This window comes from Grammomys surdaster, unplaced genomic scaffold (assembly GCF_004785775.1).
Source record: "Grammomys surdaster isolate TR1022 unplaced genomic scaffold, NIH_TR_1.0 208, whole genome shotgun sequence".
In the NCBI taxonomy this organism is placed as follows: domain Eukaryota; kingdom Metazoa; phylum Chordata; class Mammalia; order Rodentia; family Muridae; genus Grammomys; species Grammomys surdaster.
In genome coordinates this window covers 8,298,465-8,314,116 of record NW_021604653.1, presented here as the reverse complement: position 1 = coordinate 8,314,116, position 15,652 = coordinate 8,298,465, and the positions used below count along the sequence as shown (strand labels likewise).

At 46.7% G+C, this 15,652-nt stretch overlaps 1 protein-coding gene across 1 annotated transcript in view; it reads right to left on the bottom strand.

Annotated features, from left to right (window-relative positions):
• The window catches only part of Ralb (RAS like proto-oncogene B), a 36,930-nt gene that overhangs the window by 3,060 nt on the left and 18,218 nt on the right, over positions 1–15,652 (bottom strand). The window contains exons 2-4 of the mRNA XM_028771525.1: positions 11,226–11,388; positions 4,569–4,777; positions 1,187–1,364 (exon numbers count right to left, since the gene is read on the bottom strand). Of these exons, the coding sequence (XP_028627358.1) occupies positions 1,187–1,364; positions 4,569–4,777; positions 11,226–11,339 (501 nt within the window). The 5' untranslated portion in view covers positions 11,340–11,388. The remainder of the gene's footprint in view (positions 1–1,186; positions 1,365–4,568; positions 4,778–11,225; positions 11,389–15,652) is intronic.

Genomic DNA, 15,652 nt, shown 5'->3' with positions numbered 1-15,652 from the left:
AGAGAGAGAGAGAGAGAGAGAGAGAGAGAGAGAGAGAGAGAGAGAGAGAGAGAGCGCTCCTCCAGAACCAGCTCTCCCTAGTAGGGTACAAAGAGGGGGAATGACATCCCACAGCACTAGCCTGGGCTACAGTGTGAACTGAGCAAAAGGAGAGGAGAGGTAGAGAGATCTGTGGCTGAGCATAACTGGGTACACACAGCCCTTCTGCCTGCCTGGCTCTGCACTGATTTCACAAGCCCAGGAAGTGAAGTAAGAGCCCACAACATTGCCTATGAAGAGAGTGAAGTTCAGCTGTAAGGCACTTACTTCAATTGTGTGCTAACACTGAACTCTGATGAAAAATAGAAACCACAGGGTGGTCATGTGTTTGTGTAGAGCCCTGGGTCCCATCTCCAGCCCTGCACAAACCGGGTGCTATGGTGCACACCTGTCATCCAAGCACTGGAAGGTAGAGGCATGGAAGCTAGAAGGCTACAAGTTCAACGTTCTCCTCAGCTACATACAGAGCTCTGGGCTAGCATGTGGGAGACTATCAAAAAGACAAAAAAGATGAAAAAAGAAAAATAGAAAATGACAAGCCAATTGTGGTGGCACAAACCTGTAATGCCAGCACTTGGGAGATGGAGGCAGGAGGATCAGAAGTCCAAGGCCCACACTGGCTACAGAACCAAGCTTGAGGCCAGACTGGAGGTATTATGAGACCCTGTCAAAAAGAAAGGAAGACGAGGAGAGAGAGAAGAAGGAAAAGGAGAATGAGGAGGAGGAGGAGGAAGAGGAGAAGAAGGGCGGGAGGAAGAGAAGAATGAGGAAGAGGAGGAGGAGGGAGAGGAGAAAGAAGAAGATGAACAGGAGAAGGACCAGGAGGGGCAGTGGCTGAGTGGTTAAGACAGTGCCACTCTCACAGAGACCTGAATTCAGTTCCCAGTACCCACATCAGACAGTTCACAACTACCTGCAACTTCAATTCCAGGGGATTCTATGACCTCTTCTTGCTTCTGTGAGCACCTACATTCACATGTGCATACCCCTACGTAGACAGACAGACAGACAGACAGACAGACACACACACACACACACACACGCACACACACACAGTTAAAATAAAATTAAAAGCCAAGCAAGCGAGGCAGCTGTGTCTTGACACAGTGAAAGCCAGATTCTGAGAAACCTCCAGAAGTCATCCTACCTTGTCCACATTGGCGCGGGTCTTCGCGGATGTCTCCACATACTGCACACCCCACTCTTCCGCTTTGCCTCGGGCCTCATCCACGGGCACCTGCCTCCGCTCCTCCAGGTCGGACTTGTTGCCCACGACCAGCAGTGGGATCTTATCCTCCTCCGCCTTGACTCGGAGGATCTGTTCCCTGGGGGCAGTGTGTCAAGAACGGTGTGGTTAAGAAAGCAAGAGGGAGAGGCACTGGGAAGACTCAGGGGCTGAGTGCTTCCCTCCATGCAGCCTGAGGACCCGAGTTTGATTTACACTGTGAGTGGTGAAAACCGGCTCCCACAGGTTGTCCTCCGTCCTCCAAGGTATTTGTGCTGGTGGATGCACAGCCCTACATATAAATAAAGTTGCTTTGTTTTGTTTTATTTTAAAGCTAGCATATGAAGTCAGCTTTACAATTAGCTGCCGTGTGCCTCGGCGTTTACAGGGCATCTAGAAAGCTTGGCTAAAGAACAAGAGAAATCATTCCATTGGGAAGATATCAAAATGGGTCTCTCCTGGCAGGGGCTTTTCCAGGCTGGCCCTCAGCTTTCCACCACGACAATCATCTGGTCTCTCTCCAGCTGCAGATTTCTCTGGCCCACACTCCGACAAAAGAGACGGCTACACAGGAAGTTAGGAGTCTGCATCTCAACAGTGTCCCCCAATTATGGGGGAAAAAGGTGGAGAGGGAAGTTCAGGAAGGAACCCTCTGTGAATTTCGAAGATGTGGCCCAGCAGGCAGGGTGCTTCCACTGCGCACACACAGCCGCCTCCCCCCCCCACCCCCGTTCCATCTCAGCACCCTATAGATAAGCATGGTGGTACCTGCCTGTAAACCCAGTACTTAGCAGAGACAAGGAGACCAGAAGTTTATGTTCGTCTTGGCTACATAGTAAATTTAAGGCTAACCTGGGCTATGCAAGACACTACTTAAAAACAACAACAACCAACCAACCAAACCAAACAAACAAAACAAAAAAACCCCATCAAACTCAAAACTCATAAAAATGTTTAATAATTCCAACACCGGCACAAGGGAGAAAAGAAGGCAGTGTGTACACGTGATCTGTTTTATCTTCGGGATGGCATCAAAATCAGGTTATGAAGAGAAAACACAGTTGTGATCAAAAGTGCTATTCACATAGAAACTTCCTGAACGCTCAAAACATCTACAGAGGCAACTGCCGAGTCCTCTGCTGTCCGTCTCCTCCGTACACAACGCAATGCAGGTGCAGAAAGCAAGCCAGGACCTTCAGCTCTTCAGAGACCCGAGACCACAGGCACGACCAGATGTCCAGTCTTAGCGTCTGCCTTCTCTACCAGATGGGCTGAGTTCAGCTCTTGCTACCTCCCTGGCTCATCAAGGCTGCCTTCCAAATCTTGAGACATGTTTAGCTGTCTCTCTTTACCTTTGGTTGTCATCTGACCTCATGAACCCGTTAAAGCTTAGGCACTCTGGAGATGACTCAGAGGAAGGGGCGTGGCATCAAGCCTTACTACCTGAGTTCAATCCTTGGCACCCACGTGGCAGGAGAGCGCTGATTTCCCCAAGTCCTCCCCGACCTCCACACTTTCTCTGTAGTACAAATACACACACATGCACACACACACACCACCCCACACAAATACTAATAAGAACCATTCTTAAAGGATGGAGAGAGGGAGCTGGGTAGATGGCCAAGTGACGTTTGTCCCCAAGAACACACATAAAAAAGTTAGACAGGACAGCTGGTAACAGGCCCTGTGTTCTCGGCACCAGGAGGGTGGAGGCAGGGGGATCCTTGGACCCGCTCACCAGACAACCCCATTACTTGAGACACTGCTTCAAAAAATGATGTGGACAGTGAAAACAGTTAAGGTTGACCCATACTTACACACACACACACACACACCACATTCATTTAGTGACTAGAGAGATGGCTCAGTGGTCAAGTACACTGGCTGCTCTTCCTGAAGACCCAGGTTCAATTCCCCGCACCCACATGGTAGCTCACAACCTTCTGTAATCTAGTCCCAGAGCAGCCAATGCCCATTTCCGGCTTCCACAGGCGACAGGCATGTGTGTGGTGCACAGATACATATGCAGACAAAATACCCATACATACAAAATAAATAAAAATGAAAGTAAGAAAGATTACAGGGAAAACTACAGGACTTGGTTTTCCTCAGCTCTACCCGAGTTCTTAAAACAAAATGTCACCTTCCAGGTATGGTGACACACGCCCTTAATCCCTGCACTTGGGAAGTAGACACAGGTGGATTTCTGTAAATTCAAGGCCAGCCTGGCCTTAAAGTGAGTTTCAGGTTGTCCCAGACTATGGATATTCTTATGCTTCTGATCTTAAATGTCCCCCAAAATGTTTTAGGCTCAGTGTCCAGTCTGTGGCACTACTGAAAAATGCTTGAACCTATAGGAGGCAGGGCCCGGTGGGAAGAAGCTAGGTCTCTGGAAGGGGACACTAGGACTCTAGACTCCCTTTTTAGCATTTCAGCTGCCGTGTGGTGCACAAGCTTTTAGAAAAAAAAAAAAAAAAAAAAAAAAAAAAAAACCATCATGCTGCACGGTCCTTCCCAGGCCCAGGGCAACACATGAACATAGACTGTAGCCTTGGAAACCACAAACCAGAGTAACTTCTTTTCTGATAAGCTGACTAGCTAGAGTATTTTGTCAGAGCAGTGGCAAAGTAGATTAACACAGAAATGTTCTTAAGGAGAGTAAATGAAAATAAAAACTGCAATTATGCCAGGCAGTGGTGGCGCACGCCTTTAATCCCAGCACTTGGGAGGCAGAGGCAGATAGATTTCTGAGTTCGAGGCCAGCCTGGTCTACAGAGTGAGTTCCAGGACAGCCAGGGCTATACAGAGAAACCTTGTCTCAAAAAAAACCCAAACAAACAAACAAAAACAAAACAAAACAAAAAACAAAACAAAACCCTGCAATTCTATAAGAAAATGGAATGTTGGTGTGGTGAAGAGCCAGTTACAGAAGAAGTACACCCCAATGCTCACTGTTTCTTTAAAACAGAATTTGGAGTTGGAACCACTGGCTGCTCTTGCAGAGGCCTTGGGGTCTGTTGGCACACTCACACGCCTCTGGCCGTTGTATGTACTGCACACACTTGGTACAGAGACATACATGTAGACAAAACACCAGTGCACATAGATAAAAACAAGTACAACTTTTAAAAAAGACATGTGCAGAAACCCTAAAACATGGACGCCCAAAGAAACAGAAGCAATGGTGGACCAAAGTGTACCAAGATTCAGAGAACCCTGTGGCAGAGTTCCTCCACCCAGATCACTTGAAGCCTCAGCCTCCAGGCAGGAGGGTCAGGGACAGGCTGTCCCCAGTCAAGCACACCTGAACTCAGCTGTGGCGGTGAAAGACTCGTGCTCTGTGATGGAGAACACCAGCAGAAAGCCTTCTCCACTTCGGAAGTAGTTGTCACGGATGGCTGCATAGTCTTCCTGGCCTGCTGTGTCCAGGATGTCTATCTGAACTTCTTCTCCGTCGAGAACCACCTTCTTTCTGTAACTGTCAGCTTTGGTGGGCTCATAGTCTTCTACAAACTGGGGAAACAGTAAGAATCCTTTACAATCAGCTCTGTATTCACTAAGAACCTAGAGATATTACACCAGAGAAGACACTCAAGAATACAAACAACCTTTCTTTCCTTCCTTCCCTCCTTCCTTCCTTCATTCCCTCCTTCGTTCCACCTACCTTCCTTCCTTCCTTCCTTCCTTCCTTCCATCCTTTGACAGGAGTCACACTATGTGTCTCAGGCTGGTCTTGAGCTACTCGAGCCTCCTGTCTACCTTCCAAATACTGGAATTAGAAGCACACTCCACCATGCTTGGGAACCCTCCTTTCTTGATAGCTCTTGGTTATTTTATTTTATTTTATTTTATTTTATTTTATTTTATTTTATTTTATTTTATTTTTTAAGCTTTCAACAACAGGGGCCAGGTAGCCCTGCTTTGCAGATAAGAAAAGCAAGCACTAAGCACAAAAATACAGTGTAAAATTATAATACAAACAATGGCAAAGGTGAGGCTCAGGAGCCTGTATTTATAATGAGCAGAAATATAAAATGCATCCCAAAGGAATCTGGCAAGAGGGACCAGAGTGTAGAATGAACCAACAGAGGGGCTGGGAGATGGTTTAGTGGGGAACGTGCTGGTTATCAACCAGGAAGAGCTGAGTTTGACCCCCACATCTCACTTTAAAAACAAACAACAAAAGCCAGAGGCTGGAGAGAGGGCTCGGCAGTTAAGAGTACATATGGTCCTCCTAGGGGACCCAAGCTCAGGCCACAGTGCCCTTGGGTACTCCAGTAGGTCTAGGGGGTCCAGCAGGCATGAAGAGCTGGATTCCTATGCACACACCCACCCAGTTACATGCCAGTACATGTAACTAAAAATAATAAAAAAAATCTTAAAAAAGACACAGTAATAGTGCATGCTTATAATCCCAGTCCTGGGGCACGAGAACAGGTAACACTGGCCAGCTAAGGCCAGCTAAGGCCAGCCTACTCAGTGAGCCCCAAGCCAATGAGAGACTTTTCTCAAAAACAAGGTGGACTATGTCTGAGGAACATTACCTGGTGATGTTCTCTGGCCTCTGTAGGCACACAAGCATGTGCACTCACATGTATGTGCACACACCACCACATGCATCTGCATACATGAACATGCACACACACACACACATACACACAGGTAAATTAATAAATAAATCCAGTCAATCATTGAATGAAAGCAGACACAGTGAACACCTTATTACCTTGAAGTAGAGAAGGCCTTTTTAAACTATGACTCAAAGTCCAGAAGCCATGTATAAAAAATTTGATAAATTAGATTTCCCAAGAATGAAAAACAACAAAGGCGAGGCACAGCACAACACGGCACAGCATGGCACCGCACGGCACAGCACAATGCAAGCACTAACCAGACCGCGAGCTGCACACGGTGTACAGAGCACTCTTCTTTAACATACACCAGTGGGAGGCATTACCACCTCACAGAGCATCCAAAGCCAGCATGGAGACATGCCCTCCTCACTGGGTGCAAAAGAAAGGAAGGAGGGAGAGAGAAGGGAGAGAAAAGAGAGCAGGAGAGACAGGGGAAGAGCTACCCTGAGACACACTTTGGGGAAAGACATTTTGCTCCCTGTGGGACAGAGGACACGACCATCCTACGGAGAGGTTTGTCAACATCTGATAAAATGAGAAGTACTTTACCCTCTGACTTCCCACATCTAGCTGTTAGGAATAATCTCCAGAAACACTGGCCCAGATATCAAGGCCACAGCTGGCATCAAAGGGCATCACAAAAGAGGAAGGCCCACCCAAATGCTCAGCTAAGTTGGCTACATAGCTGAATGCTTCACTGTTGGAAAAAACAGGAGGAAGGGAACTATATATGGGCATGTAGAAAATTCTAGAATAACAGTGTCATTCTGCAGCAGACCACCAGTAGAGGCTATTACCTATGTATATAAGGATGTATCCCCCAAAGACAAAACAAATACAAAAGCTGCCAAGAAGAAAAAACAGAAGCAACTTAGCCTCTCCAAATGTTTTTTTTTTCAAATAAAGACATACACACACACAAATTAACTAATTCATGAGACTTTAGCAAACTCTTAATAAAATACAGTCTCTTTAAGAAATTTTTAATTACATTTATATAGTGTGTATGTATATGTGTGTATTTGCATGTGTATGAGTGTGTATATTTATGTGTATATGTCTGTGTGCATGTGTACATGTGTGTGTATGTGTGTGTTTGTGTGTATAGTGTGTTTGTGTGTATGAATATGTGTTTGTATGCGCATATGTGTATATGTGTTTATGTGTGTATGTGTGTGTTCATGTGTGTATGTGTGTGTTTGTGGGTATATGTGTGTTTGTGTGTACATGTGTGTATGTATGTGTGTATGTATGTGTTTGTGTGAGTGTTTGTGTTTGTGTGTGTGTGAGTGTGTGTGTGGGTAGGAGTGTGGGAGAGTCTGTGCTGCACATAAGTGGAGGTCACAGGATAACCTCGGGCGTCAGCCTTTGTCTCCCCCCTTGCTTGTGAGGCAGGGTCTCTTCCTGCTGCTTGACACTGTGCACGTGCTGGGCTGGCTTCTAGGGAGTCTCCTGCTGCACCTCTGATCTCCCCACAGAAGTCCTGGGGTCGCAGACTGTGCTCAGGTTTTACACGGGCTCTAGGGGCTCAAACTTACACTTGCATGGTGTGAGTTTACCCACACCATGTGTCTTATCCACTGAGCTATCTCAGCCAGGCCTAGCACTGGTGAGGCTAGGTTTGGGGCTAGCCTGAGCAACTAATGATACTGTGCCTCAAAATACACCAGCCCTATGATGCCCACGTAAGCACCCCTAACTGAACTCCATGGGTCACACAAAGTAGACCCGGAGATAGATGGGTCTCCTCAGGACTAGGAAGCGAGAGCTGGAGGAGGGAAAACAGGAGAGTGGAGAATGAATTCAGTCCACACAGAGTACATGTGTGTATGAAACTGTCACAATAAATCTGAAATTTATTTTTAAAGAATGAGGGATGACAGCTGGGCACGGTGGCACTTGCCTTTCATGCCATCACCTGGAAGGCAAAAGCAGGGATTTTTTTTTTTTTTTTTTTTGAGACAAGGTTTTCTTGTGTAGCCTTGACTGTCCTAGAAATCACTCTATAGACCAGGCTGGCCTTGAACTCAGAGATCTGCCGACCTGTCTCTGTCTCCCAAGTGCTGAGACTGAAGGTGTGTACCATCACTGCCTGGCCAGCCTGGTCTACAAAGCAAGTTCTAGTCCAGCTAAAGCTACAGAGGAGGGGGGGGAGCCTGTCTCAAAAAACTGAGGGCTAGAGAGATGGCTCAGTGATTAACAGCACTTCCTGCTCTTATACACTTCCAGGAGATCTGATGCCTTCATCTGGTCTCCATGGCTACTTGTAAATAAAAAAGGATAGAAAAACATAACAGCTAAGCAACGACATGAACGGCTGGAAAATACAATGGGTGGGCATAACTGGACTTCTTACGCTGGGCACATAAAACATAGTGACTAACTCAAAACATCAACAGTCTGGATGTAAGAGCTAAGATAAAACTCAGAAAGAAACACAGCACAACCATGAGTGAGCCTGGACTCGGCCATAAACTCTTAGGAACAATACCAAAGCACAAGTAACAAAGTAGAAATAAGCTGGGGGCCAGTGAGATGGCTCAGGGGATAAAGGTGTTTGTCACTAAGCCTGATATGAATTCCATCCCTGGGACTCACACGGTGGAAGAAGAAACTAAGTCATGAAAGTTTCCTCTGACCTCCACACTTGCACCTCACATGTCAAACACACACAGACACACACATACACAGAGACACACACACATAGACACACACACAGACACACACAGACACACATAGACACACACAGACACATACACACACACAGACACACACACAGACACACACATAGACACACACAGACACTGACACACACAGACACACACACACTGACACACACACAGACAGACAGACAGACACACACACACACACACACACTCAGGGCTGGAGAAATGGCTCAGCAGTCCAGCTCTTCCAGAAGAACCAGGTTCAATTCCCAGCATGGCAGCTCAACTTTCTATGCACAACTCCAGTTCCAGGGAATCTGATGCCCTCTTCTGGCCTCTGTGGGTACTACACATGTGTGGTACACAGGCATAACATCAATACACATAAAATAAATTAATTAAAATTTTGAAAATGTAAAACTTTGACAAAAGTTTTACAATCAAAGGGAGATATCAGAAAAGGTGGCACCATCTGGGAAGGCGGTGGAGATTTTAGGAAAAGGAACCTTCCAGGAGGAAGTTGGTCACTGAAGGTGGCCTAGGAGATTAATATCCTGCCCCACTTCCTGTTGGCTTTCTGAGTGCGGATGTGACGTGACCAGCCAGCCACCTGCTCCTGCTGCCGTGCCGTCGCCAATATAACAGAGAGCATCTGCAGGGGCTTTTTCCTTTAAGTTGCTTTTGTCAAGGTTTAATATCACAGCAACAGGAAAGTACTCGAAACAACAATTCATTATTTTATATTTTCTTTTCTTGACACAAGGCTTTGCTACAAAGCCCAGGCTGGCCTCTAACTCATGATCCTCCTGCCTCAGCCTCCAGAGTGTTGAGATTGCAGGTATACATGATCACACCTGATTAGAATGACGAAAGAGTGAATTTTGGGTCAGCAAGATGGCTCAGTGAATGGATGTTTCCAAGCCTGAAAACTTGGGAGTTTGAATCCAGGACCCACGTGGGGTCCATGAGAGAGAGAATTGACTCGCCCCTGTTGTCCTCTGACCTCCAGTGTGGTGTGGCATGCATACACGCACACACACACGCACACACACGCAGACACACACGTGCACACACACGCGCGCGCACACACACACACACACACACACACACACACACGTGCACACACATGCGCGCGCACACACACAGACATACACAATTGAGTTTTCGTCCAGACAAGGCTCTCCTAATCTCTCTTGTATCTGCAGCCATGATAAGAGCAGCTTCGGCTGGAAGAAGATTCTTGATCTTGGATTTGGCACAATGTCTTGATGGTCAGAACTCCAGGAATCTTCGTCGATGTTCTCCACAGCCCTGCCCATGCTGCGATTTCTCTCTGCCTAAACTCCACTCCAGGATGAAAGCAGGTTGCCAGTGTAAATGGCAAGAGGACTGGGGTTGGAGATGGCTGACTTGGTAAAAGTGAGTTCACGCCCCAGAACCCACATATAAAGCTGGGTGTGGCCATGAGTGCTTGTGATCTCAGTATTGGGAGACAGAGAGAAGCAATCCCAGCTGTTCATTGGCCAGTCAGCTCTCACCTCAGAGAACTTCAGACAGTGAGACCCTGCCTCAAAAGTTAAGGTGGACAGTTCCTGAAGAATGACAATTAAGGTTGTCCTCTGGGCTTCCATATCCATGTGCGCACACACACACATACACACACGCCATAAAATTAATAGAAGAGAAAAGGTTATTTTTGATGGCTTCAGAGCTTCACTCCACAGTCCTTAGGACCCAAGGTGAGGTAGAGGAGGTGGTGAGAGAAACAACAGAAATGGCTTCTCACCTCCCAGCAACCAGGAAGCAGAGAAGAGCCAGGAAGGGAGTGGGACTCTGATATCTTGTTTAAGGACACACTTCCGATGACCTAACCTCTCCAGATGAACTCAACTCCCTAAGGTGCTATAGCCGGAGGGTCCGTTCCTCAACATTCAACCCTTCCGGAGACATTCAAGACCTGGTGCTGGGGAGTAGCTCAGTTGATTGAGTGCCCACCTGTCACATGCAAAGCCCCGAGCTCCATCCCCAGAGCTTCATAAACTGGGCAAGGTGCCACACACCTATCATCCCAGCAAGGGGAGACATAGGAAGATCAGAAGTTCAAGGTTATCCCCGGCTATATAGTGAGTTCCAGGCCAGCCTGAGCTATAGAATATTCTATCTTTAAAAATGTTGGAGTTGGAGAGATGGCCCAGTGGTGACAAGTACCTGCTGCTCTTGGAGATGACAGGAGTTTGGTCCGCAGAACACACTCTGGGCAATTCCAACTGCGTAAAACTCCAGGGCATCCAATGCCCTCTTCTGGCCTCTGAAGGCAACTGCACTTTTGTACACAACCCCGCCCTCCATACACACATACGTTTTTCCATGTGCACATAATTTAAAATAAAAAATTAAGTTATAGCACATATACGGAGGCATCTCTCTTCCCTTGTTCCTATCTCAAAGAAAGCACACATAATGCTGGAAATACAGTGTGCAGAGAGACTCCTTCCATTTCTACTCCCACTAAAATCACGGCTAGGTCAGCAGCCAGAATCTTCTGCTGAGACCCACTCCCTGAAGCTATTCTAACACTCCATGGGGAAAGGGACATAGAACACACCTGGAGCAGACACACGTGATGTCACAGCAGGCGCAGGCTGCGCTGGCATCACTTACCTCGTCATACATGAACTGAAGTGTCAGGGCTGACTTGCCGACCCCTCCACTGCCAACCATGATGACCTTGTGAAGGACCAGGGAACCCTGGCTCTTGCCTTTGTTGGCAGCCATCCTGCTGATCTGAGGTGCTGACACACGGACAGATGGCCCAGATGAGGAGCTGCAGGTGACAGAGACAAGGTGCTTAGAGAGGATGTGAGTCCTATCCATCAAATGACATATGACAGACATCCTTACACTTTAAATGTTTGATTTTCATTTTAAATTGTGAGTATATGTGCATGCCTGTGTGCATATATGCACCTGTGTGTGTGTGTGTGTCTGTGTGTCTGTGTCTGTGTGTGTGCGTGTATGTGGCAACCTCAGAGGCCAGAAGAGATGTCAGATCCCCTGGGGCTGGAGTTGGGGGTGGTCATCTTAGCGCCAAGCCATTTCTCCAGCCCTCCCCTGCACCTTAGAAACACTTAACCCATTCCAACAGAGAAAGGCCTGGAGAGGAAGAGCCATGACCATTTGGCAACTCTAAAGTCACTTACACAAAGGGAACCAGGATAGGACAAAGCTGAAAAAGGAGAAATGGAGGTAGATATCCAAAGTCTGCACCACTAGGGATGGGTGCAAGGAGCCAGTCACTTTATAAAAGTCAATACAGCCTAAGGCAGAGATGCTTCAGTTGGCGAAGAGCTTACATGAGACCATGAGGTCAAGCCCCAGACCCCAGATAAAAAGAGTGAGGCTTGAAGCTCAGCACTCAGGAGGCAGAGGCCCATGCAGTCCCAGCACTGAAAAGGGGGTGACAGGTGGATCTGGGGGTTCGGGGGCCTGATAGTCTAGCCAACTGTTTGAAGGCTAAAGAGTGAGCAAGCCTACCTAAAAGTAGAATGGCACTCAGCGCTGTCTTCTGACCTCACCATGCACACACCTTCCCCACCCACCTGGCACACACACACACACACACACTTTAAAATGACAGCAGCCCTGCAGGATTTCTGGAAGGTGAAGCAAATGAGCTGTTCAAGTTCCTATTCCCAACTACTCCCCAGTCAAACATGTGCTACGGGGGGGGGGGGGGACAGTCTGGGGACCTCAATCTCCAGCTCTTTACTCTCACTTCTCTCCTCGTTCATGTTCCTCTGCTCCCCACTGCTAACACATACACATGCACACGTGCATGTGTGATGCATGCATGGACACTATGACCACGCAAGGAAGCCTTAGAACAGAGGCAACTTCTCAGATGAGAAGCCAAGACCCCGAAGGAGCCACCGTCAAGTAAAGAACACACTAGAGGACAGGGGACAAGGTTTAGCAGACAAGGATGTCTCTCACAAGTGAGACAACCTGAGTTCAGTCTCCAGGACCCACACAGTTGAAGGAGAGAACCAATTCCCGTAAGCTGTCTTCTGCTGTCTGCACACGTGCCCTGGCATGGCCACACCCTCCATACACAAAATAAGTCGTTTTAAAAATGAATCGATTAAAAGAGCCAGGTCTGGTGCTGCATGCCCTTAATCTCAGGACTCTCTTGAGCTTGAGGCCAGCCTTGTTCACAAAGTGAATTCCAAGGCATCCAGAACCTATCACCCAATGTGAGGGGGGGTGGGGGAGGGGGGACACAAGACAGGACTGAACTAGAGAGATGGGTCAGCAATTAAAAGCAATGGGTACTCTTCCAGAGGACCCAGGTTTGATTCCCACCACCCACATGGGGGCTCAGAACTGCCTGTAACTCCAGTCCCAGGGGATATGATATACTCTCTGGGCGCCACAGGTACCAGGTGTACATGTGGTACACAGATATTCCAGAAGGCAAAAATATCCATATGCATTAAACAACTTAAAAATTTTTTGAATGAATATGTTAGAGGAACTAACATTCTAACAACAATCAAGAGGCTCCTTCATCATCAGAAACCCTCTGAGGCAGGGGAGCTTTTCCTAAAAGGCTGTAGCCACAGCATCCCTCCAAAGCCAAGCAATTAACAGGCAAAGCAAGCTACAGCCTGAGACAGAGACCCACAAAACCTCTCTGCAATGTAGGCACAGACTCACCACTGGGGGCAGCACACAACCACCATCCTGGCCTCCAAAACCAGAGAACAAATTGGATCAGAAGTCAGCACACACCCCCTAGAGGACATCTCAGGCAGGTGTTAGACAAATAAGGACTTGATCAACTTTAACAGAGGCAAAAATAACATCTGAGAAAAAAAAATGACATTATCGAAATACCGGATGGACGAAGCAAGAGAAGTGAGCTTTAATCCCAGCACTCAAGAAAGCAGAGGAGAAATGACCATAAGTTCAAAGCTATCTTCAGCTATATATAGCCATCAAGGCTAGCCTGGGATACATAAGAAAGGCCCTGTCTCAAACTTAAAAAAAAAAAAAAAAAAAAAAGCCAGGACTTGAAAAAAAAAATCACTCATAATTCCTACCTAAAACACTGTGCATTGTGTGTATTGAGTATAAGTGTGTATCTGTATGCATAGTGTGTATACAGTCTGTGTGTATGTGTCTGTGTGCATATGTGTATGCATAGTATGTGTGTATAGTATGTATGTCTGTGTGTATAATGTGTGCATGAGTGTATTGTGAGTTCATGTATATATGTGTATGTGTAGTGTATATGTGTACATGTGTGTATATGCATATGTGTATAGTATGTGTTTGAGTACATATGCATGTACGTATATGTGTACATGTGTACTGTGTATGTATAGTATGTGTGGGTGTGTATGTGTACAGTATGTATAGTGTGTATGCATATATGTATATAGTATTATGTGTATGTATGTGTATATGTGTGTGAAAGTATATATATGTAGTATGTGTATAGTGTGTGTGAGTTTTATAGTGCACATACAGTATGTCTCTGTATGTATGTGTATAACATGTGTGTATAGTACATATGTGGAGGTCAAAGGACGACATCAGGTATTTTGTCACTGTCCACTGTATGTTTTTTTAATTATGTGTATATGTGTGTCTGTGTTGTGTATATCATAAATATGTGGGTGCCCTCAGAGGCCAAAAGAGAGCCCCTCAAACTGAAGTTACATCCCCCGCCCCCACATGGGTACTTGTGACTAAATGGGTTCCCTGGAAGTGTTCTTAACTGCCAAGCCATCTCATTGGCTCCTCAACCTACTAAAAAAATTATTTTAAAATTTCTGGGACAGGGATTCACTCTGTAGCCCTGACCGGCCTTGAACTCACAGAGATCCACATAGTCCTGTACTTCCGTCTTAGTTACTTTTTTTCTATTGCTGTGATAAAACACCACGAGCAAGGCAGCTTAGAGAAGGAAGGGTTTATCTGGCTCACGGTTCTTGGGGCACAAGAGTCTTTCATGGCAGGGAAGCACAGCAGAGAGCACAGGCTGGGTCCTCCTAAACCTCCCCAAACAAAACCTAAGCATTTAAATGCCTGAGGCAATGGAGCCATTTCCCATTCACTATCACAGCCCCCACCCCAAAGTGCTAGGATTAAAGGCTTGTGCCCCGAACTGGCTCCCCACCTGATCTTTTGAGACAGGGCCTCTCACTGAACCTGGAACTCACTGTCTCAGCTAAGCTGGCTGAACAGAAAGGTCATGGGAGCCTCCTGTCTTTCACCCAAGCACTAGAGTCAGAAATGTGGGCTTCCATGCCTAGCTTTTCACACGGGTCCCAGGGATCTGAAATCTAGTCTTTATCCCTGCACAGAGGTCTCAACTGACAAACCTAACTCCCAAGCTGCGTTCTCTGTGGGGATTGATTTGTTCTGTTGGAACAATGTTTGGGTTTTGTTTTCTCTTGTGACAGGGTTTCACTGTGTCACCCAGGCTGGCCTAGAATTCAGGACTCTCCCTTCGTCAGTCCCCTGAGTGCTGGGAATACAGGCACGCATGACCATACCCGGCCTAGCACTCACTGTTAACAGTGTATCTCTTTAGTGTCTCAACTTATACATTCTTATATTTAAAATCCTTCAGGTCATAGGTCTAGTTTTGCAAAGTATTTCTCATATACTTTAATCTGTTTTTGCAATCCAGCAGACTGAACATAATCTGTCGTTTTCTTGAAGATCTGGGGCCCCTTAGCACTGGTGTGAGCTCCAGGCAGGTCCTTGGGCTGCTCAAAGTCAAGGTCACAGATTGGCTTTCCCTGCACTTCTCCAGGTCCTGCCCACACCAGGCATCCATCCATCCGCCCTACTCCCCCTATGCTAATTATGTGCTTTTTAATGAGGGAGCTAAGCAATTAACTAGATAATTAAGCATATTGAGTGGGGATAGAAATAGAAGGAATGGGGGTACAGGTGCCCCACAAGGCTATGATTCTGGAACTTGAAAATACCTTTGGCCTCCTTTACAGCCACCAACTGTTTCCTGAAGAGCAATGGCTGGGGAATGCGGTTGGAACTCACACCACCTAAAAGGC